The 26,248-nt window shown below is 32.1% G+C and overlaps 1 protein-coding gene across 1 annotated transcript; it reads left to right on the top strand.

The window, feature by feature from the left end:
• Nucleotides 1–1,764: 1,764 nt before the first annotated feature.
• LOC134715129 (rRNA N6-adenosine-methyltransferase ZCCHC4-like) lies at nt 1,765–22,449 on the top strand. The gene is made up of 12 exons (XM_063577068.1): nt 1,765–1,914; nt 4,516–4,708; nt 6,674–6,857; nt 7,295–7,386; nt 10,000–10,078; nt 11,484–11,703; nt 12,106–12,203; nt 15,807–15,925; nt 17,818–17,893; nt 20,294–20,417; nt 21,088–21,157; nt 22,377–22,449. Exons 1-12 carry the CDS (start codon nt 1,842–1,844, stop codon nt 22,429–22,431), a joined length of 1,383 nt encoding a protein of 460 aa, XP_063433138.1. The 5' UTR covers nt 1,765–1,841; the 3' UTR covers nt 22,432–22,449.
• Nucleotides 22,450–26,248: the final 3,799 nt, after the last annotated feature.

The following is a 26,248-nucleotide window of genomic DNA, read 5'->3' on the forward strand; positions in this document are numbered from 1 at the left end:
AGTAAGTTGGATGAAACGTCTTCCAAATCATTACCATATGATTTATCTAAATATACACTTTGTCATATTCCTTTCTCTGACAGTGAAACAGTTCATTTTGAGTCATTCCTTGCTTAGCAAAGGGAGATTATTTCAAAGCTGCGCAACTCCGTTACATTCCTCCCTTCTTAAAACTCGAAATACAGTGAAGCTTTATTTCTAGTTAAACTTTCGAAATAATCTCACACTGGTAAGCATCACATTATTCACATTTATCAGTGTCTGTAGCATGATGAACTGCTTCACCTTGTATGTAGGAGACGTTTGATCCCCATGACAAGTAAGCTGTCAATACGTAAATGTTTAGCAAGTACACTTGCTGAAAGTAGAAAGTAAACATGAGAAAACTATACTTAAAAGTCAATTCAAACATACACATTATGTTCATACTGCTTAATTGAAAGGAAAATGTCAACAAAGAAGCATGGGAATTTTATATCAAAAAGATCTAAAGAATTACTAGCGAGCACAGGTAAAAGTAAGCACCAAAATGTATGAAATTAAAAATAAAAATGTGTGCAATAACCACATCTGCAACACACATATGGTCAAATCGACGAAAGGCCCCTTTAGAAATCACGCCCTCGTCACGGGTATATATATTGTCTAGCTTTATCATACACGGAAACGATTAAATTGTCAAAAACTAACAGATGCACAATTTGATTATTTGATTGATATAATTTGTCACTATAAACAATGTATTACTGTCGTAATCAGTGGGATGCGGCATGTCACCGCCAATGTGGACAAGAGATTCAAAAGATAACTAAGGAAACTCAAAACTCAAAAGTCTAAAATAAACTAACAATCAAAACTGGTTTCATATAAATGCTATATCGAGATCAAGTTGTTGTCTGTTGTTGTGGTGATTTTTCGGTTTTCATCTTTATGTTGGTGGTCGTGTTTATGGAGTAATATTATAACATCTGAATTCAGTAAAGGGGCCTAATGATCTAAATGTATTTGCAACTACCATAACCTACCTCTTTATTGAAAATTTGTCTTTACTGATTAAAAAGTTTTCAGTTATCTGGAAGCCTCATACTTTGCTTTGTGTCTCAACACGAATATGTATAGAATAATAGGTAGCCAGTTCGTTTTTGATACTGACTATATCATGTGGAATATCTAGACGAGCCCGTTAAATATACAATTCCTTGAATATACCAACTTTTAAAGACTTATATTCTTATTTTGTTTAATTTTAACTGGATATCAGGCAACATATCATGCAACATCAAGAAGTTTTTGGGTGTTTTGTTTTAAGTGCCAGTCTGCCTAAGAATCAGGCAGTTGCGAAAACATGACCAAAAAAACACCCAAATTGACATTGATTTCAGTTCATAATATGTAGTTATGCACAAAAATAACATTCAATTCCATTTTCTGTTCTGGTAATAGAAGATACAATTTGGTTGAAATGCACTAGAAATTTACGAATAAGGGGAAATAACTCTGTAATTTGCTATCATTCTAACCAATTTTCTAACCAAGTTATATGATATTATCAGAGACACGCAAACGAAAGACTAATACTTTTTAACTCAGGATAATGGTTAGTATTAAATAGCATGATTAGCTCGGTGGTTTTTTCTAATCATGTTTTAATTTTTACCTAAATTGCCTGATTCTTACAAAGACTGGCACTTGATATGTCTACTGTGTTGCGGCGTAGTGCGTCTCTTGTAAAAATTTAGATATGGTCTTTTGTCGTATCTTAAATTTGCGGGAAGAAGTTATCTCCCTTTCTATCATGAGAAGTTTTATTTGAGAAACATTGAAAAGCATATTTGTCTTGAATGGCAGCTAATATATCAGATGTCGATGTAATATTAGAAGAGAATGTTGTCGATAGACCACTTTGTTCACATGGTATACCACATTGTAACATACAAATGAACGTCAACCGTACTTGCCGACCAAAATATTATTATTTATATAAAAAAAAACTGATTCAATTATTATGGCATATACCACAACAAACACCAGTGTATCAAAATTAACAATTTCAACAAAATTTGATTGTATAATAGTGTTATTTATTCAATGTATTTAAATGTTATTGAACACGATTTACCATGTGTATTTATCGTCGTGTCATATGTTTTTGTATGTCATATGTTTTCGTATCAACCACGTTTCGTCGGTTTCGACTGCATATGCGTACATTGTGGCATGTTTTTCTGTTTCTATATTTAGAACAACAACACCACTACAACTTGATATATTTAAAACATATTCAACGTCGCTTTTTAAAGACGTTAGAACAAAGTAAATAAAACTGACCTATTTAGCCATTTTTATTTTATGTCAAAAATACGCATCACTAGAATAATTGAAGAAAAAAATTCTGAAGGGTTAAAATAAAGTCCAGATATGTTTTTTGCAAGTCAGACACCGGATCTTCAAGACATATGACTGTCATGTGTTTTTTTGGCCGTTTTAATTACAAACCATCGAGTTAAAATTAGCAGGGTTCTTATATAAAATAGTTGCTCAAAATCTAACTATTCAAAATTTCATTGACAATTTTTTTTTATACATCCTTGATACATGAAGATGAAAACAGTCTTAACTTTTTATATTTAATCATAAATTTTAAAAACTGCATTTTATTTTAGAAAAAATAATGTATTTTGTACAAACCAGGTGCCAATCTGAAATTAATCAAAATCTAAAAATTTCATCACACGAAACACCAACCTTACACTATTTACTAGTATTTTTTAGTACTGAAAAGTATTTAATAACTTTTTTTATGATTCAACCGATCACCTGAACCACGACTTTAGAAAAAAATTATTTCCGGATTTTGTAGTAATTTCCTGTCCGTGTACTGATCCAGTTTTTATTTCATACGAAAACATATGACGCCGTTTTTTTGACATACAAAAATCGCAAAGTAATCGGAAACCGTAAAAAATCGTAGAAATCATTGACAAAAAAACTAGATACCTAAAATCAATCTACAGGACATGCTTTTTAAATTTGAGTAAACACCTAAATAAAAACTCAACAGTAAAAACCGTAAGCAGTGAAAATTGTTATTAGTACGAAAACACATTACACGATGATAATCAGCACCTCTCCACCTGTAGTAAAAGTCAAATCTGCACCTGGTTAAACAGGTCAGGAATAACCACTAGTCCAAATAATTATGACGTCTTGAAAGGCTATTATATTTTTTTTCTTTGACGCCTTACATCGATGTAAGGCGTCAAAGAAAAAAATCGATGTAAGGCGTCAAAGAAAAAAAATATAATAGCCTTTCAAGACGTCATAATTATTTGGACTAGAATAACCACCAATTGGTGGATTATACCTCAATTGTCATATAATCCACCAATTGAGGTATATTGGTATAGACCAATTGATTTATAATGCATTTTTTTTGTAATTAAATGCTAGTGTGAGATAGGAGCATGATTTTGCAACTTGCAACCTATTTCATGACCCTAATTGAGTCCTCCCAAAGTTTCAGTTTTGTCAAAGCCTGCTGCATCTCTTGAGAATGCATGTGTACAACAATTCTTTTGTTGAAACATTTGTGCTATTGACCATGATTGACTTTTGAAAATGAAAGTTAAGTATTAACAAAGAGCTACATTCACCTGAGAAGTTGTACTCATGATCAAAATGGCTGCAGACAGTAATGATGTCCATTGACAGGTGATTACAGGTAAATTTGTCAATCAAGAATGGACAAGATAACAATAGAAGAAACTTCAAATACAATTATTGATTAAATGCAATATGTTATGTTACAATACTAAACTAGGAATGTTTGACAAGTTTTCATACCATAATATGGTTTTAAAAAAACAATGCTCCATTTTGGTGGAATAATTTGTTTTGAAAAACAAGTAATTATACACCATTTGGTCTATACCATTATATGTCAATTGGTGGATTATACTTCAATTGAGGTTCAATTGGTGGTTATTCCTGACCTGTTAAAATAATTGACATCTGGTCAAATCAGCACCTATTTAAATTCAATTTGCAACAGGTAATATTTGATTTCTTCAGCAGTTTGCAAAATTATTACGATTGACATACTTTGGTAGGATTGCTACGGATGATTCCGACAACAAATGTAGGCATGTTATACACCATTGTATAGAAAAATCAATATAGATTTACGATATAACAAGCTTTAGTGGGGTTGACAGCCTATAAAGCGGCATAGAACGGAACTTCGTCACCACCTAATATTTTTCTAAAATGCAAGTTAAGTACCTTGTGTTATAATAAGGTATATAGGAAAAAAATTTCTGAGACAAGTGCCTGTGTGACCATGTTGGGTGATGTCGCATAGAAAGAACACATCTTCTTGCAGATTATTCAAAAAGAAGGAATAAGTTTTTAAGAGTATTGTTTGAAAATCATTAAAAAACAGATTTGACCACTGCAATACGATATTTATCCTTAGGCACAGTTTATAGAATAAAGCTGTAAATTGATGTTTTGTAGGTCCAACTTCATTATTTGTGAGATACACTGAAGATGGAAATAGTCAACAATTCTATGCATGTTCAGCATTCAGAGATCGAAAAGCGTGTAATTTCTTTCAAAGGAAAGAAGAAAAATTTTCTGAATCAAAAAGAATGGCGAGAGAAAGTATAAAAGAAGAAGCTAATCAGGCATACACAAAGCTAAAGAAGAGGTACATGTATGGCAAATAACTTGATGGGGAACCGGCGTCCGTCGTCCGTAAACTTTTACAAAAATCTTCCCCTCTGAAACTACTAGGCCAAATTTAACCAAACTTAGCCACAATCATCATTAGGGTATCTAGTTTAAAAATTGTGTCCGGTGACCCAGCATACCAACCAAGATGGCCGCCACGGCTTAAAATAGAACATAGGGGTCAAATGCAGTTTTTGGTTTATAACTCAAAAACCAAAGCATTTGGAGCAAATCTGACATGGGATAAAAGTGTTTATCAGGTCAAGATCTATCTGCCCTGAAATTTTCAGATGAATCAGACAACCAGTTGTTAGGTTGCTGCCCCTGAATTGGTAATTTTAAGGAAATTTTGCTGTTTTGGGTTATTATCTTGAATGTTATGATAGATAGAGATAAACTGTAAACAGCAAAAATGTTCAACAAAGTAAGATCTACAAATAAGTTAACATTACCAAAATGGTCAATTGACCCCGTAAGGAGTTATTGCCCTTCATAGTCAATTTTTAACAATTTTTCGTAAATCTTAGTAATCTTTTAGAAAAATCTTCTCCTCTGAAACTACTGGGACAAATTAAACCAAACTTGGCCATAATCAACATTGGGGTATTTAGTTTTAAAATTGTGTCCAGTGACCCGGCTAACCAACCAAGATGGCTGCCACGGCTAAAAATAGAATATAGGGGTAAAATGCAGTTTTTGGCTTATAACTCAAAAACCAAAGCATTTAGAGCAAATCTGACAAAGGGGTTACATTGTGTATCAGGTCAAGATCTATCTGCCCTGAAATTTTCAGATGAATCAGACAACCAGTTGTTAGGTTACTGCCCCTGAATTGGTAATTTAAAGGAAATTTTGCTGTTTTTGGTTATTATCTTGAATATTACTATCGAATAAGAGATAAACTGTAAACAGCAATAATGTACAGCAAAGTAAGACCTAAAAAGAGTCAACATGACCAAAATGGTCAATTGACCCCCTAGGGAGTTATTGCCCTTTTTAGTCAATTTTTAACAATTTTCATAAAATTTACAAATTTTCACTAATATTTTCCACTGAATCTAAGGCCATAATAAATAATAGATTTGTTTGCCCAAACACTACCTACTCAGAAAAAAGCTGCCTACTCAAATTCTTTTATTGTCCTGATTTGAAGAAGTTTTTTTTAATCAAATAGGCATGAAGACTAATGAACATTTGATACTTCAATTTCTTTTTTTGAAAAAAGAAAAAGAAATGCCTACCTACCTACCTACTGTCTCAACCTTTGGGTAGGGTTTGGGCAAACCAAAATATTTTTAAGTGAGGCCTAATGGGTCAAGTTCATTATAGATAGAGATAATTGTAAGCAGCAAGAATGTTTAGAAAAGTAAGATCTAAAACACATCCCCACCACCAAAATACAATTTTGTCATAAATCCATCTGTGTCCTTTGTTTAATATTCACATAGACCAATGTGAGCGACACAGGCTCTTTGGAGCCTCTAGTTATCTCTCACTAATACACGTATATATGTCAAAGAATGGATTGAAGACGCAAGAAAGCAAACACATGTATAAAAAAAAGGGCAAAAACAAAACAGACAATAATACCAATGAGTTTTGTTTAAAAGAGTACATACTTTTCATACATTCTTGGATTATTAATTCAATCCTGCAAATAATTATAGAAGCTATCCTGTACACACATAAGATTTGTAATAATATTATTACTTTTAGTAAATGATTTTGGAGTGAAATATAATTAAGTAATTTAAAATTGGTCCTTACCTTAGGTGCTTCATTTGAAATGGAAAAAAAATGATAAAGAAAAGAATAACTTTCTATTTAGGCATTTGCAGGTTGGCATAACCAGACACATAACATTTTTTTCTAGCTAAGAAACAATTTTAGAAAATTAAAAACAAAGTTGTATGAATTAAAAGCAGTCTTGAACAAATTTTAGATGTCACAAGCTGAGAAAGTTGAAGGCTAAAGCCAGAGTATTTTGTGTGACCTGTGGTCAGTTTTTATTACCAGAGGAGAAAGATGAACATAGTCAGCATGAAACAAAATCACCTATTGACGATGACACCATTATGAAGCCATCAAGACTGTTTAAACCATTAGACAATAATAAAACTTATGCTGTAAGTTTAGTTTTATTTGTTTCAAGAAAAATGCAGTTAAATTATGACTTGTAAAAGAAATTTTTAGATATTATTTACTAAAGACTTAGGAGACCAAAGGTAGGTATATTGTGATAACTGGTTCAGCAGTTCATTGAAACTTGTCTTCACTAAAATGGGAATTTCAGTTTTCGAATAACTTCAGATTTCTTTCATATTTTATAAATTTGGAAACAAAAACTATCAGAAAGGAGTAAATTAAGAATCATACAGACAATCTCATCTACAATCATGATGCTAGATATAAGAAGATGTCATATGAGTGCCAGTGAGACAACTCTCCACCCAAGTCACAATTTGTAAAAGTTTAAAACCATTTTCAGGTGAAAGTTTTCAACACAGAGCCTTGGCTCACACCGAACAGTAAGCTCATTCTTTCAAATCATTATATATTTCAGCAATACCTGTTTTCAGAATCCACAATACAGTTTACAATAGATGTTCTCAAGAAGATGGAAATATCTAAAGTCCTATGTGTTGGAGCACCCAGGTAAAGTTTTATAATATACACATCTAATTTGTCCTTTGAGGGAGGTGAATATCTCCTACATGACAAACATCTTCAAGGCCTAAAATGAAATTAGAATAGTTTGATATTACCTGCCTACAAATCTAAACAACTAAACCCAAAAAAGTATTACACCAATCATTTCAATTTTCTTTTTTATGCTTTTGTGTCATTTTCATGTCTGAAATTAAAAAACATTTGGTGTTCAGGTCAAAAAGAATTCAGTAAAATTTTTAGTTTCAAGTACAGTCGATTCCACTTAATTGCATACCGCTTAATAGCATAATTCGGTTAATTGCATACTTTTCTCCTGCACAAAACCATTTCCCATTCACCTAATGTTAAATTGTCCGGCTATATGCATAGCCTTACAAGTGGCATTTCGGTTTATTGCATAGAAAATAATCGCCAGCTAGATATGCTCAGTTAAATCTGACGAGATTTTTGACCGGAAACGGCAATTTGGTAAGTATATTTTTCTTGAATGCATCATAATTTTCATTATTATTTCACATTTACTTGTGTGTTATTCAAATAAAGTTTTAAAACAGTATCTTTCGTGTTTATATGATTATAGAAAAGGCCTCGATGTGTACACAGGTAAAGTTTCCCATAATCTATTTTAAGCCTCGAGGTCATAAAAATGTCAATCAGCTGATTGTTGTAAAAACACAACCATTCTATAATCTTCTATCTCAAAAGGTGTTAATTATTGATTGGATTTCAAACATTGTTCATAGATTATATTTTGGGTGAATTTTTAAAACATTAACGCCTGCTAATTATCGATCATTATCCAATGTGTAATTTCGTAATTCAGCTTGGGTGATCTACATTTATGTTAAATATTACAGGGCATTTATATATGGTTGAAGAATTTTATACATCAATCTTTCCTTTTTAATATTTTTTTAAAAGAAAATTAACTTCTGATTATTATATTTTCTCACTTTCAACACTCGTGTCCAGCAAATAACCCGTGCAGGGACCCATCGCCTTTGCATATACGAAACTAACGATGTTAAAGTAACAGCATTACATCACTGTGTAATCGGTAAATACTTAATATCAAAGACAGTTCATTGCACAATTATTGTTTACAATGATTATAAACTGTGTAGTATCGTTAAACAGTTTATTTTAAACAAAGCGTAACAATTTAATTTGTACATCCGGGTCATAGAAACAAATCTATTTTTAGAACAATTTTATTTTTGTATCTCAGGTAAAGGAAAAGTCTGTACATAAATAAACTAAAACAAAATGTGTTTATAAACTTTATTGAAAGAATACACAATGAAATAAAATGTATGACAGTAGACAAATAACTTTTATTAGAATAAATAAGCATTCAATATGTTGTAAGTGGACTGTGGACGTTCATCTTTCTTCTTTGCTGATCTGCACTATCGATGTTATTTGACTCCGTAATTTGGCATTTCGGATATAAGCATACTCTGCTTTATTGCATAATTTCGTCTGACAAATAGGCTATGCAAATAACCGGAATGTACTGTATCATCATGATAAAGCATTTATTATTATTATTATTGTTTGCCTTGTAAATGTTTGGAATAAGATTTTTCTAACTTATTCCAACCTTGACTTATCAGGGATGATTCCACTATATAGTTAAGGGCCGCTTAGCGGCCCTCAATTCCTCCAGCGGCCCCAAAAAATTGTGTTAAAATGAATTCCCAATTCAGAAAAAAATTATTTTAAAATTGATTTTTCCGGAAATGTTTCCTGCACCGATTAAGGCAATTACAATTTTCCCCATTTGTCTTCAAAGTGTTTTAAGATCCAAATAAGAATGATGTAAACGGAAGATTGTTAAGATAAGATATGTTATCATATTGTTATTATGTGTTTTTCTCAGACGTTTCTCAATACCTTAGTTCTCGTAAAAGCAGACCTTTTAATGAAATATGCTTTTACTAGATCAAATACTCCCATAGCATTTTCTTCAATTAAATTGAAGAAAATGCTATGGGAGTATTTGATTTCGTAAAAGCATATAGATAATAGATGCTTTTTGTCAAAATGGGTCACATATTAAAAGCAGACCTCGACAGGGAGAAAAACTTATAAATAATCAAAATTTAATGGGCGCCGATTGCGTAAAAGCAGATCGCCCAACTGAACCGGTTCTATAATATATGTTATTAAAAATATAAAGGTTCTGCCTGGCTCTCAAATCAAAAATCCGACTGTCTGCGCATTTTTGAAAATTCATGACAGATCATTTATGATGAAAAAGGATATCCACACACTATGGAACAGGTGAAACTTGATACAATTTCATCATAGATTTTATGCGGAAAAAAATTCCCAATTTGATGAAAATTCCCAATTTTGATGGTCAAGGGACCCATTTGAAAACAACTGGAATCATCCTTGCTTATGCATCCAGCTGATATTAAAGTTTTTGTTGATATTGCGACTTATGGCGGAAATAATGTGTAATTTATCAAAATCTTTCTATTTCTTTTAATATAATGATATAAATGATATAAATTTTAAAAGCAAGAAATACCTATCAAAGAATGTCTAAAAAATGAATAAAAGTTGATTTCTATTCCGATATGATTACAGGATACATGAAGCAATACAGAGTGACAGGATCAAACACAGCAAACTGGAATCTTTGTTGTTAGACTTGGACTATAGATATGTAAGTCATGCCTGTACACATAACACAATATAATGTGTGTAGTAAATGTTGACATTCTTGTATAGTATATATAACTTATCATCAGAGCCTATATTTATTATTAAACCCGTGCTTTAAAAAAGGGGGGGTATACTGTTTTACCTCTGTCTGTCCTTCCGTCAGTCCGTCCGTCCGTCCCATGAATATTTTTTGTTGCATTTTTCTCAGGAACTACAATACAAGGATTTCTGAAATTTGGTTTCAGGGTTTATCTAAGTCAGCTATACCGTGTGATGTGTTTTTAGATTGATCACTTGACATCTTCCTGTTTACCAAACACTTGTATGATTTTACACATGATAGCCAAGTTGAAAATTTTCGTCACATTTTTCTCAGGAACTACAATACAAGGATTTCTGAAATTTGGTTTCAAGATTTATATAAGTCAGCTATACTGTCATGACTGTGTGATGCGTTTTCAGAGTAATCACTCAACAACTTCCTGTTTACCGAACACTTGCATATTTTACACTATTAATATTATCCACTTGCGGCGGGGTATCATCAGTGAGCAGTAGCTAGCAGTTTCACTTGTTCATTCTGTACAACAGTGCATACCATAAAATAGCTATAATGTCAAATATTTAAATCTATATTTAAAAATAAATATTATTAGGAAATTTAGATACCTGGACTGCCAAATGTACATATTAGATCAAATGCAGACATTTACATGTCAATGTGATATGAATATATCCTGCTTTGTACATAGCTAAAATAGGCCAATTATGTCTCCCCTCTGATGAAGTGATGTAATAAAAAAGAAGATGTGGTATGATTGCCAATGAGACAACTCTCCACAAGAGACCAAAATGACTTAGAAATTAAAAGCTATAGGTCACCATACAGCCTTCAACAATGAGCAAAGCCCATATTCCATAGTCAGCTTTAAGAGGCCCTGAATGATGGCTAGTCATTGATAATTAGTAAGCAATTTTATTAACATTAGCCAACTCATTACCATGTAAATCATTTGGCCTTGACCCCTCAGCTCCTAATAGCTATTTCTCTAAAAGAAAAACTGAAGATATCAATTTAAAAGTCTTGGAAGGAGTCCATAGATTGGTTGATTGTTGGTTGCCAGGAGTGCAGAGAGCATTGAACCCTGTACCATCCCTATCTTTAATCAAAACTAGAAGGCCATCATGTTCAATGCAGTTTTATTGGTTTGTTACACTACCAATTCGAATACAGAAGGATCCAGAATACTTCTAGTACAAATTGGATTCCAACATGTACTGTAAAATATACATACAAACTTATTAACTTGTTGATTTCTTGTATTTATGTAGTGTTTGAATTTTCTATGTTGTGTCATTGGAATTGCTATGTGTATTATTGTAGTTTTATGCTCTTTCTATTTCAGCAACAGATCTACCCTCCTGAGAAGTTTTGCCGATATAACATGTTTAACCATTATTTCTTCAATGATACTACAAGTGAGACAGTATTTACCAACTTCCTTATAGAATCAGATGACAAACATATTGCCATAGTAACAGATCCACCATTTGGAGGTCTCGTTCAGGTTTTAGCTTCAACATTTAAAAAAATTACAGAAACATGGAAAAAGCAGAGAGACTCAAGTAAATAAAAATATTCTTTGAATCATAGTCTGAATAATGTTTAAAACTACAATGTTAATAAGATTAACTAACCTCTAAATTTGATATTGTGTGTTAAATGGTTATTGTTAACATGCATCTAATTGTACAAAATATTTCTTGGAATTAAATATTCCTGATTGATTTATCAATTGATAGATTGATTAATGATGTTAAATGTCACTTCAAACAGAATGTTTGATGAGGGAAATTTTGTATGAAACAATGAATTTGTGAAAACCAAAATATATTATCTATTTTGTAACTTTTGAGGAAAAAAATAAGGAGCATTTGAAAGTCCTATCATTTTGCCTCTTTTTTGACAAAATTGACTTGAAAGATGATGGTGTCAAGTACAATAATATGTTTATTTTGATTTTGCAGTTGAAGATAAAGAATTACCAGTTCTTTGGTTCTTCCCGTACTTCATGGAAAAGAGGATTGTAGATTGTTTACCACAGTATAGTATGTTAGATTATAAGGTGTGTACACTTTTTATTTCCCATTTATGGGTATTATTTTTTCTGGTCTGTGTGTTTGTCTGTTCGTTCGTCCCGCTTCAGGTTAAAGTTTTTGGTTGAGGCAGTTTTTGATAAAGTTGAAGTCCAATCAACTTTAAACTTAGTACACATGTTCCTTATGATATGATCTTTTAATTTTAATGCCTAATAAGAGATTTTATCCCATTTTCACAGTCTACTGAACATAGAAAATGATAGTGCCGATGGGGCATTCGTGAACTTAGGACACATTCTTGTTAGTTTTGCATCAACTTGTTATAGTGTAAAATATTCTCAAGATATATATACAAACATCTTCCTATATCTATCCATAAGTAGCTTTACAAAAAAACGTACAATTGTCTCTGATATAGAAAGAAATCAATGTCTTGCAACATTTTTCTTGGGTTTTAACTTCAACAGGAATTCTTAAGATAAAAAGTTTCTGGTAAAATATCAGAAAATTCTTTTACAGTTTCATCCACACACAACAAATAAGTAGACCTTTGACAATATATGTAGCCAATATAGGCCAACAATTTCCTTGTTTTTTATTGAAATCAAAACAGAGTGCACACACTGAAATGTCTCGCCTTCTTTACTAATCATTGATATTATGTTGATAGTCCTAAATATAAAGCTTTATTACAACTGTCACATAAACTCAACATTAACCAAGAAAACTAAACATTGATCAATGAACCATAAAAATGAAGTCAAGGTCAGATGAACCATGCCAGGCAGAGGTGTAAACAGGGGTCAAAATTGACGCTAGTCCGGTAGTCCGGGACTAGTAAAATTTGCTTTGGAACAGTAGATTTTGTCAGCTGGTGGTCCTGCGGACCAGTAGAAATTTGTCGATAAAAATCACTGATTGCATCGCAATCTCCTTTTGATTACAAAACAATTAACATGTACCTGCGAAATCAATTACGCGGTACTGGGGGATATAACAATTGATCAAGTTAATTAATATCTCGGGTGAGCGTCCTTCGCAACAATATAAAATGTGGAAATTTTTCGAAGGAGTTAAACCGCCGGATAAAAAAATTAAGATAACTGAAAATCAAAAGGAAGATCGAAATAAAGTACTGTGAAAGTACTTTAATTCGTGGGTACCAATTTTCGTGGTTTGAGCAATATTTACATGTTCGTGGGTTTTTAAATTCGTGGATTTTAGTTTAAAAAATTAAAAAAATTAAAGCCTTTCGACACGAAGTTTGGAAATAGTCTTGATTGAAGGAAATTGCAAAGTAAACATTGACCCGTGTAAATCGGAGTGACAACACTAATTAACCCAAGATAAAGTGATCAACAGATTAAAGACCATGAAAGGTGTTAATTAGGCAATAAACATGTCACCTAAAGGAAACAGTAACATAAACAAATGCTATAAAGGTATTTTGAATTGTCAAAAAATTCTTATCAAAGTCAAGCCCAGCATGAAATTATTATTTACCATGTGTACGAGAACTATGGGGATATAAAATGAACACTTTATCATACTAGCATATCAATACCGGAAATCTGACTTTCATCGGTCAAAAATATTTTTTATGAGAATTAAAAGAGCAAAAGTTGTACAGTTTATGTTATTAAAGATAAAATGGGTATAATCTTGCATGCAGGTGTAGTTCTGTGACTGCTATTGAAGTGTTCTCAGATTTGGCGATATTCAAAACATGCTCTTGATCATACAGTAGTCAAACATACATGGATCTTTCCAAGTCTTGATTTGGACAATGGTTGCTTTATTTCGTTGGACACTTAAATTCGTGGATAGAGTCATCCACGAAAACCACGAAAATTGGTACCCCACGAATAAATGTACTTTCACAGTATACGAAAGTGACAAAAGAAAACACAAATACCAAAAATCATGGGGAAAAGATCGTGAATGGTTGCATTATATCTACTGTACAATATGTGAAAGATTTGCAGTGACAGACGTAGATAGGAAATGTATTTTCGTAACTGGATCGTCAAATTTCAGATTGGATTGAAATGTGGAATATTTCTGGACAGCGCTCCAGACGACCTAGTCAGGCACTTTATTGGTCGTTGTGAGGATTGCGATGACGTGGAAGACAATGTTGATATTTTTTCTGTCCTTGATCCTGATTTTGAGAAAGAAAATCATTGAGATTACCAAAGCCTTTATCAAAATCAGAATAAAGACTATTCCTTTGTTACTGTCTAACTTATGTAAACGAAAGCATCAAAATAAAATTAAACACCTGTCATTTATATTAGTGTTTGTCAAATTAATGTCATTTTTGCAGGACCAGTAGATTTGGAGCCGGACCAGTAGAGTTTTCAGTCCACTGGTCCGGCTGGCCAGTACACAAAAAAGCTTAAATTCGACCCCTGGGTGTACAGCTAACAATTCTTCCATACAACAAATATAGTTGACCTTTTGCTTATAAATTAAGAAAAACAGACCAAAACACAAATACTTAACACTAAGCAATGAACCATGAAATTAAGGTCAAGGTCAAATAAAACCTGTGCAACTGACATATAGAACAAAATATATTTCCATACACCAAATATAGTTGATATATTGCAAATAGTTTTAGAAAAATAGACCAAAACTCAAAAAACTTAACTTTGGCCACTGAATCATGAAAATTAGGTCACGGGCAGACGAGACCTGTCAGCTAGACATGTACACCTTACAATCATTCCATACACCAAATATAGTAGACCTATTGCATATATTTTGAGAAAAACAACCAAAACACAAAAACTTAACTATAACCACTGGACCATGAAAATGAGGCCAAGGTCAGATGACACCTGCCAGTTGGACATGTACAGCTTACAGTCCTTCCATACACCAAATAGACTAGACCTATTGCTTATAGTATCTGAGATATGGACTTGACCACCAAAACTTAACCTTGTTCACTAATCCATGAAATGAGGTCGAGGTCAAGTGCAAACTGTCTGACAGGCATGATAACCTTGCAAGTTACGCACATACTAAATATAGTACAATGTAATCCTATTACTTATATTAAGAGAGAATTTAACATTACAAAAAATCTGACCTTTTTTTCAAGTAGTCACTGAACCATGAAAATGAGGTCAAGGACATTGGACATGTGACTGACGGAAAGTTCGTAACATGACGCATTTATATACTATGTATGATATAAAGCTTTTAAGAAGTTAGCTAACACCGCCAGATCACTATCCCTATGCTGAGTTTTCTGCAACAAAAGTTGCAGGCTCAACAAAACTTATGAATGCATGTAGAGCTATATATCCACAATTTCTAAAAGGAATATAAAGAAAAAAATTTAGGGGCCAGCTGAAGGACTCCCCTGGGTGCAGGAGTTTCACGCTGCATTGAAGACCCATTGGTGCCCTCCGCTGTTGTCTCTTTGACACATTTCCCATTTCCATTCTCAATTTTATTCTAAGAAAATATTGAATCAAGTTTGAATATTGTTTTTTCCAAGAGCAATCATTTTTTGACCAAAAAAAAATTATATTCACAACTAATGCTTAAATCACATTTTTCACAATGTTTAACATTTTGCAATCCTTTGTAATTTTTTAACCCTTCTTTTGTTACAGGTAGACTATGACAACCATGCTTTATTCAGAGGAGATGTAAAGAAACATGGAAGTCCTGTCAGAATATTTACAAATGTACCACCCTCACAGATAGAACTACCTTCTTCAGAAGGTTACTGGTAAGTATTACTTAAAATTCAAGTTATATACTATCATGATGTCTTGTAGATAATTGCAAAATTGATTAAGAGTCTGTGTGAAGGATATAAGAGCATTAGCCATGTTTTATAGTGAATGATCACCCTAGCATTAACCAATTAAAATCTGACATTATAAAATAAAGTATAATAAATGATTTTCATTCATGGAAATGTTCTTCAAACACGAAATGGCAGAGGCATTTTTGTTTTGCTACAAATCTTGTTTAAATTTGAGTTTGAAGACTAATACTGTAAACCAACTTATTTTCACAGATACCTTATTTTGCCTTTAGGCCTTTCTAGTCCACTTCTAGGCCATTTAATTTTGCGATTTTCAAATTGACTTGATTTAAGTTAAATAAAGAAAGATCCAAGTTTTACATATATATATATATATGGCAGTCAGCAGGGTTCAAGAATATCAGTTGTTCGTCCTGTTAGTCAAATGCGTTTTGTTGAAATATACTTTTTCACTTTTTTGGTCTTTTGGAAAATGTTGTTTGTGCTGTTTTTAGACCCTTCTACAACGAAATTTGTTTAACATGCACACGTATAAAAATTGCGGATTTTATCCAATGCAATCATAGGTTTGAACGTAGTTTTCAATTTAGACTTGTTTATATTTTTTTGTTTGGGCTTTGTATCATATTTTCCCTCTGGTTTATATGATCCGTTCATCCTATATTGACTCTTTAAATTCAAGAGTTTATTAAAAAATTAGGGTACTTTTTCTAAAAATGAGGATACTCTTAATATGGCCTTCCAAATACCGTTTCGATCCCTAACATCACTGAAGAGACATTTATTGTCGAAATCCGGATCTGGTGTAGTAAAATACATTGACACCGTATGTTTGTGGCATAACATCGCGGCCACAAGTTTAAAAAGTTTTTCTGTTTAGTATTAAATTTATTTTAAGATCCATTTTGTTACATCTTGTGATCAATTTTTTTGGCAATCGCCAATGGCAGTCAGCAGGGTTCAAGAACATCAGTTGTTCGACCTGTTAGTCAAATGTGTTTTGTTGAAATATACTTTTTCACTTTTTTGGTCTTTTGGAAAATGTTGTTTGACCCTTCTACAACGAAATTTGTTTAACATGCACACGTATAAAAATTGCGGTTTTTATCCAACGCAATCATAGGTTTGAATGTAGTTTTCAATTTAGACTCGTTTATATATATATTTATATTCAGGTTAATTTTTGTGTTGAAAAATATTTAAAAAATTGATCAAAAGGCACTTTAAAACTTTTAATCTTCAATGCCATTTAACCTCTGTTTCAACTTACAAAATGGCCCAAAACAACATTTTTAGATTATTTTTGTTGACACTTTAAATTTTTTAGCTGTTGGTCTAGATTTTTGTTGTACAAGGATAGTTGGTAACATTTACTAGAAGAATTATTGATTTGCATTAATTTTTTTTTTGAAGCATGTTCAGAATCGGCAACATAATTTCTATAATATATAAACTGAAGTTAAAATAAAATTGTGCAAATAAAGAGACCCATATTATTTAATTTGAGCTCATTTTATCCTCATACTGAAAAAGCAAGTTTCCTTCTAAAGACTCCCTGCTGTTAATGCAATTTTCAGCAATAGTGCTTTAAAAATGTTAATTTTCCCCCACCATACCTTAATATGAAATAATTCAAACTACTCTTCTAATCTTTCCATGAGTGATATCCATCACTTTGATTACTTTCAAATATTATATTGCTATACAAAAAAAGGGTTATTGCATGAATATTGTGAAATATTGTCCCTCGTAGAACAAATATTGCACTCGCAAGCTCGTGCAATATAAAATTCTACTCGGGACAATATTCCCCAATATTCATGCAATAACCCTATATTATTTTATTTAAGGTATTGTAGTGAGTGTAAAAGATACTCGGGACCAGAAAATGTCCACTGTCAGATGTGTGATTCTTGTACATCTAAGGTAAATATGAGTTCTTGTACATATAAGGTAAATATGGGTTCTTGTACATCTAAGGTAAATATGAGTTCTTGTACATCTAAGGTAAATATGAGTTCTTGTACATCTAAGGTAAATATGAGTTCTTGTACATCTAAGGTAAATATGGGTTCTTCTACATCTAAGGTAAATATGAGTTCTTGTACATCTAAGGTAAATATGAGTTCTTGTACATCTAAGGTAAATATGAGTTCTTGTACATCTAAGGTAAATATGAGTTCTTGTACATCTAAGGTAAATATGAGTTCTTGTACATCTAAGGTAAATATGAGTTCTTGTACATCTAAGGTAAATATGAGTTCTTGTACATCTAAGGTAAATATGAGTTCTTGTACATCTAAGGTAAATATGAGTTCTTGTACATCTAAGGTAAATATGAGTTCTTGTACATCTAAGGTAAATATTAGTTCTTGTACATACAAGGTAAATATGAGTTCTTGTACATCTAAGGTAAATATTAGTTCTTGTACATATAAGGTAAATATGAGTTCTTGTACATCTAAGGTAAATATGAGTTCTTATACATCTAAGGTAAATATGAGTTCTTGTACATCTAAGGTAAATATTAGTTCTTGTACATCTAAGGTAAATATGGGTTCTTGTATATGAGTTCTTGTACATCTAAGGTAAATATGAGTTCTTGTACATCTAAGGTAAATATGAGTTCTTGTACATCTAAGGTAAATATGAGTTCTTGTACATCTAAGGTAAATATGAGTTCTTGTACATCTAAGGTAAATATGAGTTCTTGTACATCTAAGGTAAATATGAGTTCTTGTACATCTAAGGTAAATATTAGTTCTTGTACATCTAAGGTAAATATGGGTTCTTGTACATCTAAGGTAAACATTAGTTCTTGTACATCTAAGGTAAATATGGGTTCTTGTACATCTAAGGTAAATATTAGTTCTTGTACATCTAAGGTAAATATGAGTTCTTGTACATCTAAGGTAAATATTAGTTCTTGTACATCTAAGGTAAATATGAGTTCTTGTACATCTAAGGTAAATATGAGTTCTTGTACATCTAAGGTAAATATGAGTTCTTGTACATCTAAGGTAAATATGAGTTCTTGTACATCTAAGGTAAATATTAGTTCTTGTACATCTAAGGTAAATATTAGTTCTTGTACATCTAAGGTAAATATGAGTTCTTGTACATCTAAGGTAAATATGAGTTCTTGTACATCTAAGGTAAATATGAGTTCTTGTACATCTAAGGTAAATATGAGTTCTTGTACATCTAAGGTAAATATTAGTTCTTCTACATCTAAGGTAAATATGAGTTCTTCTACATCTAAGGTAAATATTAGTTCTTCTACATCTAAGGTAAATATGGGTTCTTCTACATCTAAGGTAAATATGGGTTCTTATACATCTAAGGTAAATATGGGTTCTTATACATATAAGGTAAATATGAGTTCTTGTACATCTAAGGTAAATATGGGTTCTTATACATATAAGGTAAATATGAGTTCTTGTACATCTAAGGTAAATATGGGTTCTTATACATATAAGGTAAATATGAGTACTTGTGTTGCATGGTGGTAAGGGTAGAGGTACAGGAGCCTCTTATAAGAACCCAATCTAGTAGAGATGTCAGACTGACCAACCCAACCTGAATCACAACATATTTCTGGTCCATTAAGATCAAATGACAATGTTTTAGTGAACAAAAAAGGGGATGACACATGGTTCAATCAAAATTTATGTTTCAAACAAAACCTATAGAACTTTTATATATTTTATGTGACAATGACAATGAGCATGACTAGAACTTTAAATGGTCGTAGTATGAAAGTAGTGAGGTCGTAAGAAGAACGTCATGAGCATACTACAATCATACTAGTCTTAAACAGTGTGGTATAAACATGATATAGTTGTAGTTAAAGTGTGGTTGAGTCCCAGTGAGACCTTGATGGTCGTAGTGAGATTGTATTAATGTGCTGTGAGATTTTAGCACAGTCTCTCCAACTAGAATCACGCTTTCACTATGCTCTCACTACAATGGTACTTCAATATTTGCAATCTTACCACGACCTTACAGCGCTCTCATTATGCTTTTACTTTGACCTGATTTTTGCCAAGATTCGTCCCATGTTTTGAACAAGTTTAAAAATCAACCACACTCATCACGATCATGAAGAAGAACCTACCACGACTGTACCATGACCTTACTGTGATCGTCAAAAATTGCATTTTTCAGAGATTATAGAGCAAAGTTTTCTAAGCTCCAAAATCTATACAAATATCAAAATTTCCTGTTGCAGAATTTTAATAGAATATAGTTTTATGTAACCTTATCATTAGAACATTATTTTCATTTTGTCCTCTTTATCAGACTATGTATATATATTTTTAACAGGATGGTAGAACATACAACCATTGTTTTAAGTGTGAGAGATGTGTAAAGCCGTCTAAAGTTCACTGTGATAAATGTGGAATATGTCAACTTAAAGATCATAAATGTGGACAGATAAAAGGAAAAGGTAAAAAAAATAAATGCTAGAAAATAGAATCTGCTTCTTTTCCCATTTTTAATGTTGCTTCTCATATACTGATTTTTACCCATGTGAGCTATTGGCCTCACTTGGTTTATGTTGCCCATTAGTCACCAATTTGATAAAAACGTTCAAATCCTGCTGCTCTGAAAGGGCTAGGTAAGCTTTGACTTAAACTGACATAGATCATCCATATGGGGTTTCACTGCCAACCAACTAACATGACACTACAATGCAGAAAAGAAATAGGGATAAGATGTTTTAAACCACAACCTAACTGACAAAAAACCCCAGCTAAGTACCAGTGGAAATCCTGTGCAAAGTATGGGTCAAACAAATAAGTCCCAATGTAAGATGACTCAAAAGCTATGTTCCAGTAAAATTCTATTTCAGCACACAAATTAGATATCAAAGTCAACAATCTAGGAAAAAGGACTTTCTTTCTTAATTATTGATTCTTTTAAAGGTTTTGACAATATCTGTATACTTTGAGGTGGTAGTAATATTTAGTATAAATTAAATTAAGATTTTGATTGAGATTTTATTTTTAGGGTGTCCTATCTGTGAAAATCTTTCTTGATCATAGATTCTCTCAAATTTATATACTTTATATGTGAACTTTGAGTTGGTACTAATTGAAAATACATTTTTTTTACAGGGTGTCACATCTGTGGAAATCTTAGTCACAAAAGGAAAGACTGTCCTAACAAAGGGAAACAAATTAAAAGGTAATTGTTAATTACAGTTTGAATGAATAGATTTATACACAAATGAATAAAAATTCTTCTGAAAATTGACAAAAATGATGCATACAAAAACAAAACTTTTGTGAAACTCCATGAAATATTTCTTAAATCAGTGCTTTATGTTCCTCTGTTTACTGTGGATTCTTTATTTTCGTGGGTACCAATTTTCGTGGTTTGGTGAAAACTTACATATTCGTTGATATTTAATTTCGTGGTTTTGGCAAAGTCTACACTCATTCCTTTACAAAATTTGCATTTCGTTGAACATTTGAATTCGTGGTTCTCATGTATCCACGAAATCAACGAAAATTGGTATCCAACGAATATTAATGGATCCACAGTATCTTAAATATTGCTAGATACTGTGGATTCATTTATTTTCCTGGTTACCAATTTTCATTGCTTGAGTAAAACTTGCATTTTTGTGGATATTTAGATTTGTTCTTTTGGCAAAGCCTGCATAGTTTCTTTTGGAAAATTTGTAAGTCATTGAATAGTTAAAATCGTGGTTCCTCTGTATCCACAAAATCAGTGAAATTTGGTATCCAACAATAATGAATGAATCCACAATAGAATAGAGAAAAAAATTAAAAATCACGAATCAAAAGTGCAAGATAAAAACCAATAACTTAAGAGAGAACTGCAATATACTTTAATGAAGGAATGTATGCAGGCTATTTCAATATATTTTAGAAAGAAAATGGTAAAGTACATCTTCATGTCTATCATTCTTGTCTACATATATAGTTTAAAAGTCTTTTTTCAATAAATTGAAAAATCTGAAAGCAGTGCATCATTTATAAAAAAAAAATAGAATTCTTTGCCATGTTTGCCTTTGAATCAACCAAATTGTAGTATAAAAATAAAACTATTCCTGATGTTGCACAATTTTCTGTAATGCAAGAAGTGAGACTACATGTAAACTATATACAAACAGGCATCATAGTTTTAAACTTACTGTGGATTCATTTATTTTCCTGGGTTCCAATTTTTGTGGATTGAGGAATGCCTGTGATTTCATGGATATTTGATTTTGTGGTTTGCCAAAGTCTGCAAACAAACCTATGTAAAGTTTTCAATTCTTTGAACCTTTAAATTAAGTTCAACTGTACCCAAGAATTACAATAAAAAAACATACATTCCAGTAGAATGCTAAGAATACTCATTATGTAATATAAATGATATAATTCTTTTCTTCCAGAAAGAATTTCAAGCAAGATGGCAGGCCTTTTAAAAAGAAGAAATTTTCTAAATAAATGATTATTTTATAGAAATCTGTTTTTGTAATTCACTGGTTGCTGAGTATTACACTTGTCAGCGACTGCTCGGATGTGTGTCAGTCTGTCAGTCTGGTCTTGATCAAATTAATTTCTAGTTTTAATATAAATACACAAGAAAAACAAGTTTTATCTTGCCTATACATTTGACAATTGGCAAGTATTAGCTATTTCTATACATAACCATCACTGAATTTTAACAGATTAGATCAGTTTGCACATCTCCTACCCTATCCACTGTAACATTATTTCAAAACTATGCTTTGAAACCACAATCTAACAGGAAGCAAACAAGGCCTGTACCTTACTGAGAAGGTTAATCTTTTAAAAAGTTTTGCAACAAATCAACCCAACAAAAAAACAAAAGTGCACACGCCCAAAGTCGCCTTCTTTACTAACCATCAAATTACTCATACTGTAGAAACATAAATTTCTTGGTTTTGTCATCATGGTTCATTGGTCAATCTCTCATTTTTCTGATTCAGTGTTTGTTTCTTAGATACTATATGCAAAAGTCAACTAGTATATTTCAATCATGTAATGATTGTAAGGTATTCATGTCTGTCTAGCATGTTTTATCTGACCTTGACCTCATTTTCATGGTTCATTGGTCAACGTTAAGATTTCCTGGTTAAGTTTGTTTCTTAGATATGCAATAGATCAACTACATGTATATTTAAAGCATATTTGGTGTATTTAATGATTGTAAGGTGTACATGTATTTCCAGTTTGGTTTATCCCACCTTTGTCCACATATTTTAAGATAATGTTAAGATTATGTGATAGTTGGTGTGTAGCTTTGATTAGAACTATAAACATACTGTAAAAGGAGTAGGGGGCATTAAGACATGGTTTTGTCCCAAGAAAATAAATTGTTTGATAATTATTCCAAATTGGCACAAACTATTGATAACAGTTAACAAAGAGGGTTGAAATTAGTTAACAGCTTTAATTTATCTCAGATAACAGTTAACAACACCCCCCCCAAATACTTATTCAATCTAAAATATACTTCAAATTTGATGAAAAACAATGAAAACAATGAAAATCAAGAAATTTTACAAAATATGCAAATTAAGTCATGATTTGTTGCCATGGTACCTTTTTCAATGTCAAATTTGTTTTGTTTTTCTGAATACCTTGTATCTTAGTCAAGTTTTCAGTTATTTAAGAATATGTATAACTTAAAATTAGTAGTAATTTTGGGCCAAATAGGGGCCTTATTGCCCCTACTCCTTTGTATTGAGAATATAATTTTGTGGCAAGAATATATCCACAAAATTAACCCCTCCATGAAAGTTTAACCTCCATATAATATTACTTCCATTTACTGGAAACCACTAAATTAAATCACATGAAATCTTATATAAGAGAATGTGGTCATGCTCAGATGAAAATTGCGAGACACATATTTACCTAACAATCATTCAATACACCAAATGTAGTTGACCAATTGCTAATAGTATTAAAAAATAAACCAAAAAACAAAAACTTAACAATGAGCAATGAATCGTAAAAAGGAGGTCAAGGTCAAATAAAACATGCCAGACTGACATGTACATCCTTAGATATTTGCATACAACAAATATAGTTGTAAGTATTAGAAAACAGACCAGAAAAACAGACCAAAGAAAAAAACTTATCTTCAACCACTAAACCATGAAAATGAGATCAAGGTCAGATGACACCTACCAATTGGAAATATATACCCTACAATCACTCAATACACCTAACATAGTAGACCTATTGCTCACAAAAGATAAAACACAAAATCTGAACCATGAAAATTAGGTCAAGGTCAGGTGAAGTCAGTAACTATGAGTAGTCTTTTCTTAATTTATGTATCATTGTTATCTTGCTTAGTTCCTTTTGTTACCTATTCTGACTTCTTATATGAATTTAACTTGGCCTATTGCTGTGCTAATCTTAATTCTACATTGACTAGAGGTATAATGGAAAGGTTTGTGATCTCGCAAAACATGTTTAACCCAGCCTCTGGTCTTTGTTAATCTTGATTTTTTAATTTTAGTTCATTTATACTGAACTTGTTCACATTTTTATTTAGGGGCCAGCTTAGAACCACATCCAGGTGCAAGATTTTCTTGCTAAGTTGAAAACCCATTGGTGGCCTTTGGCTGTTATCTGCTCTTTGGTCTGGTTGTTGCCTTTTTGACATATTCCCCATTTCCATTCTCAATTTTATTTTTTTCCATTGTGCAACCAATGATTGCAAAAATAATTGCACTCAATTTCTGAATTAACAGTAGTCCTGTTTTAACATTTTTGTTGAGCTACTTAAAATTGAGAATGTGTCAAAGCGACAACAACCTGACAATAGTTCAGACAACAGTGAAGGCCATCAATGGGTCTTCAGTATAGTGAGAAAATCCCGCACACAGAGGTGCCCTTCAGCTGGCCCCTTAGAAAATATGTATACTAGTTCAGTGATAATGGATGTCATACTAAACTCCCAATTATACACAAAAAACAAAAATGCGACAGGGTTAAACATGTTAGTGAGATCTCAACCCTCCACCTATACCTCTAGCCAATGCAGAAAAGTAAACGCATAACAATACGCACATTAAAATTCAGTTCAAGAGAAGATAACTATATTTGGTATCTGCATACCTTGCAAGGTCCTCATGCCTGTCAGACAGTTTTGGCTTGGCCTCAACCTCATTTCATGGATAGGTGAACAAGGTTAAGTTTTGGTGTTCAAGTCCTTTTCTCAGATACTATAAGAAATAGGTCTAGTATATTCATTATATGGAAGGACTGTAAGGTGTACATGACCAACTGGTAGGTGTCATCTGACCTTGACCTCCTTTTCATGGTTCAGTGGTTAGTTAAGATTTTGTGTTTTGGTCTGTTTTTCTTATACTGTATGCAATTGGTCAACTATATTTGGTTTATGGAAATATTTTATGATCTATGTCAGTCGCGCAGGTTTTATTTGACCTTGACCTTAATTTCAAGGTTCTTTGCTCAGTGTTTAGTTTTGGTGTTTTGGTCTGTTTTTCTTTATCTATAAGTAATAGGTCATCTTTATTTGTTGTATGAAAAAATTTTGAGCTGTACATGATGCCTGGCACAATCATCTTGGTCTCATTTTCATTGTTATTTGGTCTATGTTTAGTTTTCTTGGTTAATGTTAAGTTTATGTGATAGTTATAATAAAGCTTTATATTTAGGACTATCAACATAATGTCAATGATAAGTAAAGACGAAGAGACATTTCAGCGTGTGCACTTTTGTTAATTATTTTAGCGTAAATCTTGCTTTTGGTTTTCTCTTGAATTGATTCACATTTTCCAATGCATATATGTTTTACAGCTTACTATATAGTATGCGTTTTGCTCATTGGTAGATAGTTGCTTCATTGACAATCATACTACACCTCCTTATTTTATTAACAATTCTTAACTATACATCCCTCTACTTTGTCAATATCCAGAAAGGAAAATGTTAGCAACTGACTTTCAAGTGCTGACCTTTTTACATACTCAAAGTGGCTGTGGGAACAAATTTGCCTTAAGGTATAGAACGACTTATTTGAGGCTGGTCATGAAGAACATATTTAAATAGCTGAGGGTTGACAGTTATATAAACATCTGATGAAGGATAGTTTGGAAAACAGCTGGTAATTGACCGTAAATAGCTTATATCAAAGAATAATTTTCCCTTAAATATGCCTGTTCTTAGTATTTTAACATCTTCAACTGTAGTCGCCACCGTATCAATGTATAGCATATCTCTTTCTTATGAATTGTTTTTCTTGGTTTTTTTTAGCTAC

Source organism: Mytilus trossulus, chromosome 4 (assembly GCF_036588685.1).
Source record: "Mytilus trossulus isolate FHL-02 chromosome 4, PNRI_Mtr1.1.1.hap1, whole genome shotgun sequence".
Classification (NCBI taxonomy): Eukaryota; Metazoa; Mollusca; class Bivalvia; order Mytilida; family Mytilidae; genus Mytilus; species Mytilus trossulus.

Excerpts from the sequence above, each read along its gene's own strand:
- LOC134715129 (XM_063577068.1), top strand. The coding sequence starts at position 1,842 with ATGGCAGCTAATATATCAGATGTCGATGTAATATTAGAAGAGAATGTT. Across the intron at positions 17,894-20,293 it reads GTGATTCTTGTACATCTAAG|GATGGTAGAACATACAACCA; the intron begins GTAAATATGAGT and ends TATTTTTAACAG. Across the intron at positions 20,418-21,087 it reads TGGACAGATAAAAGGAAAAG|GGTGTCACATCTGTGGAAAT; the intron begins GTAAAAAAAATA and ends TTTTTTTTACAG.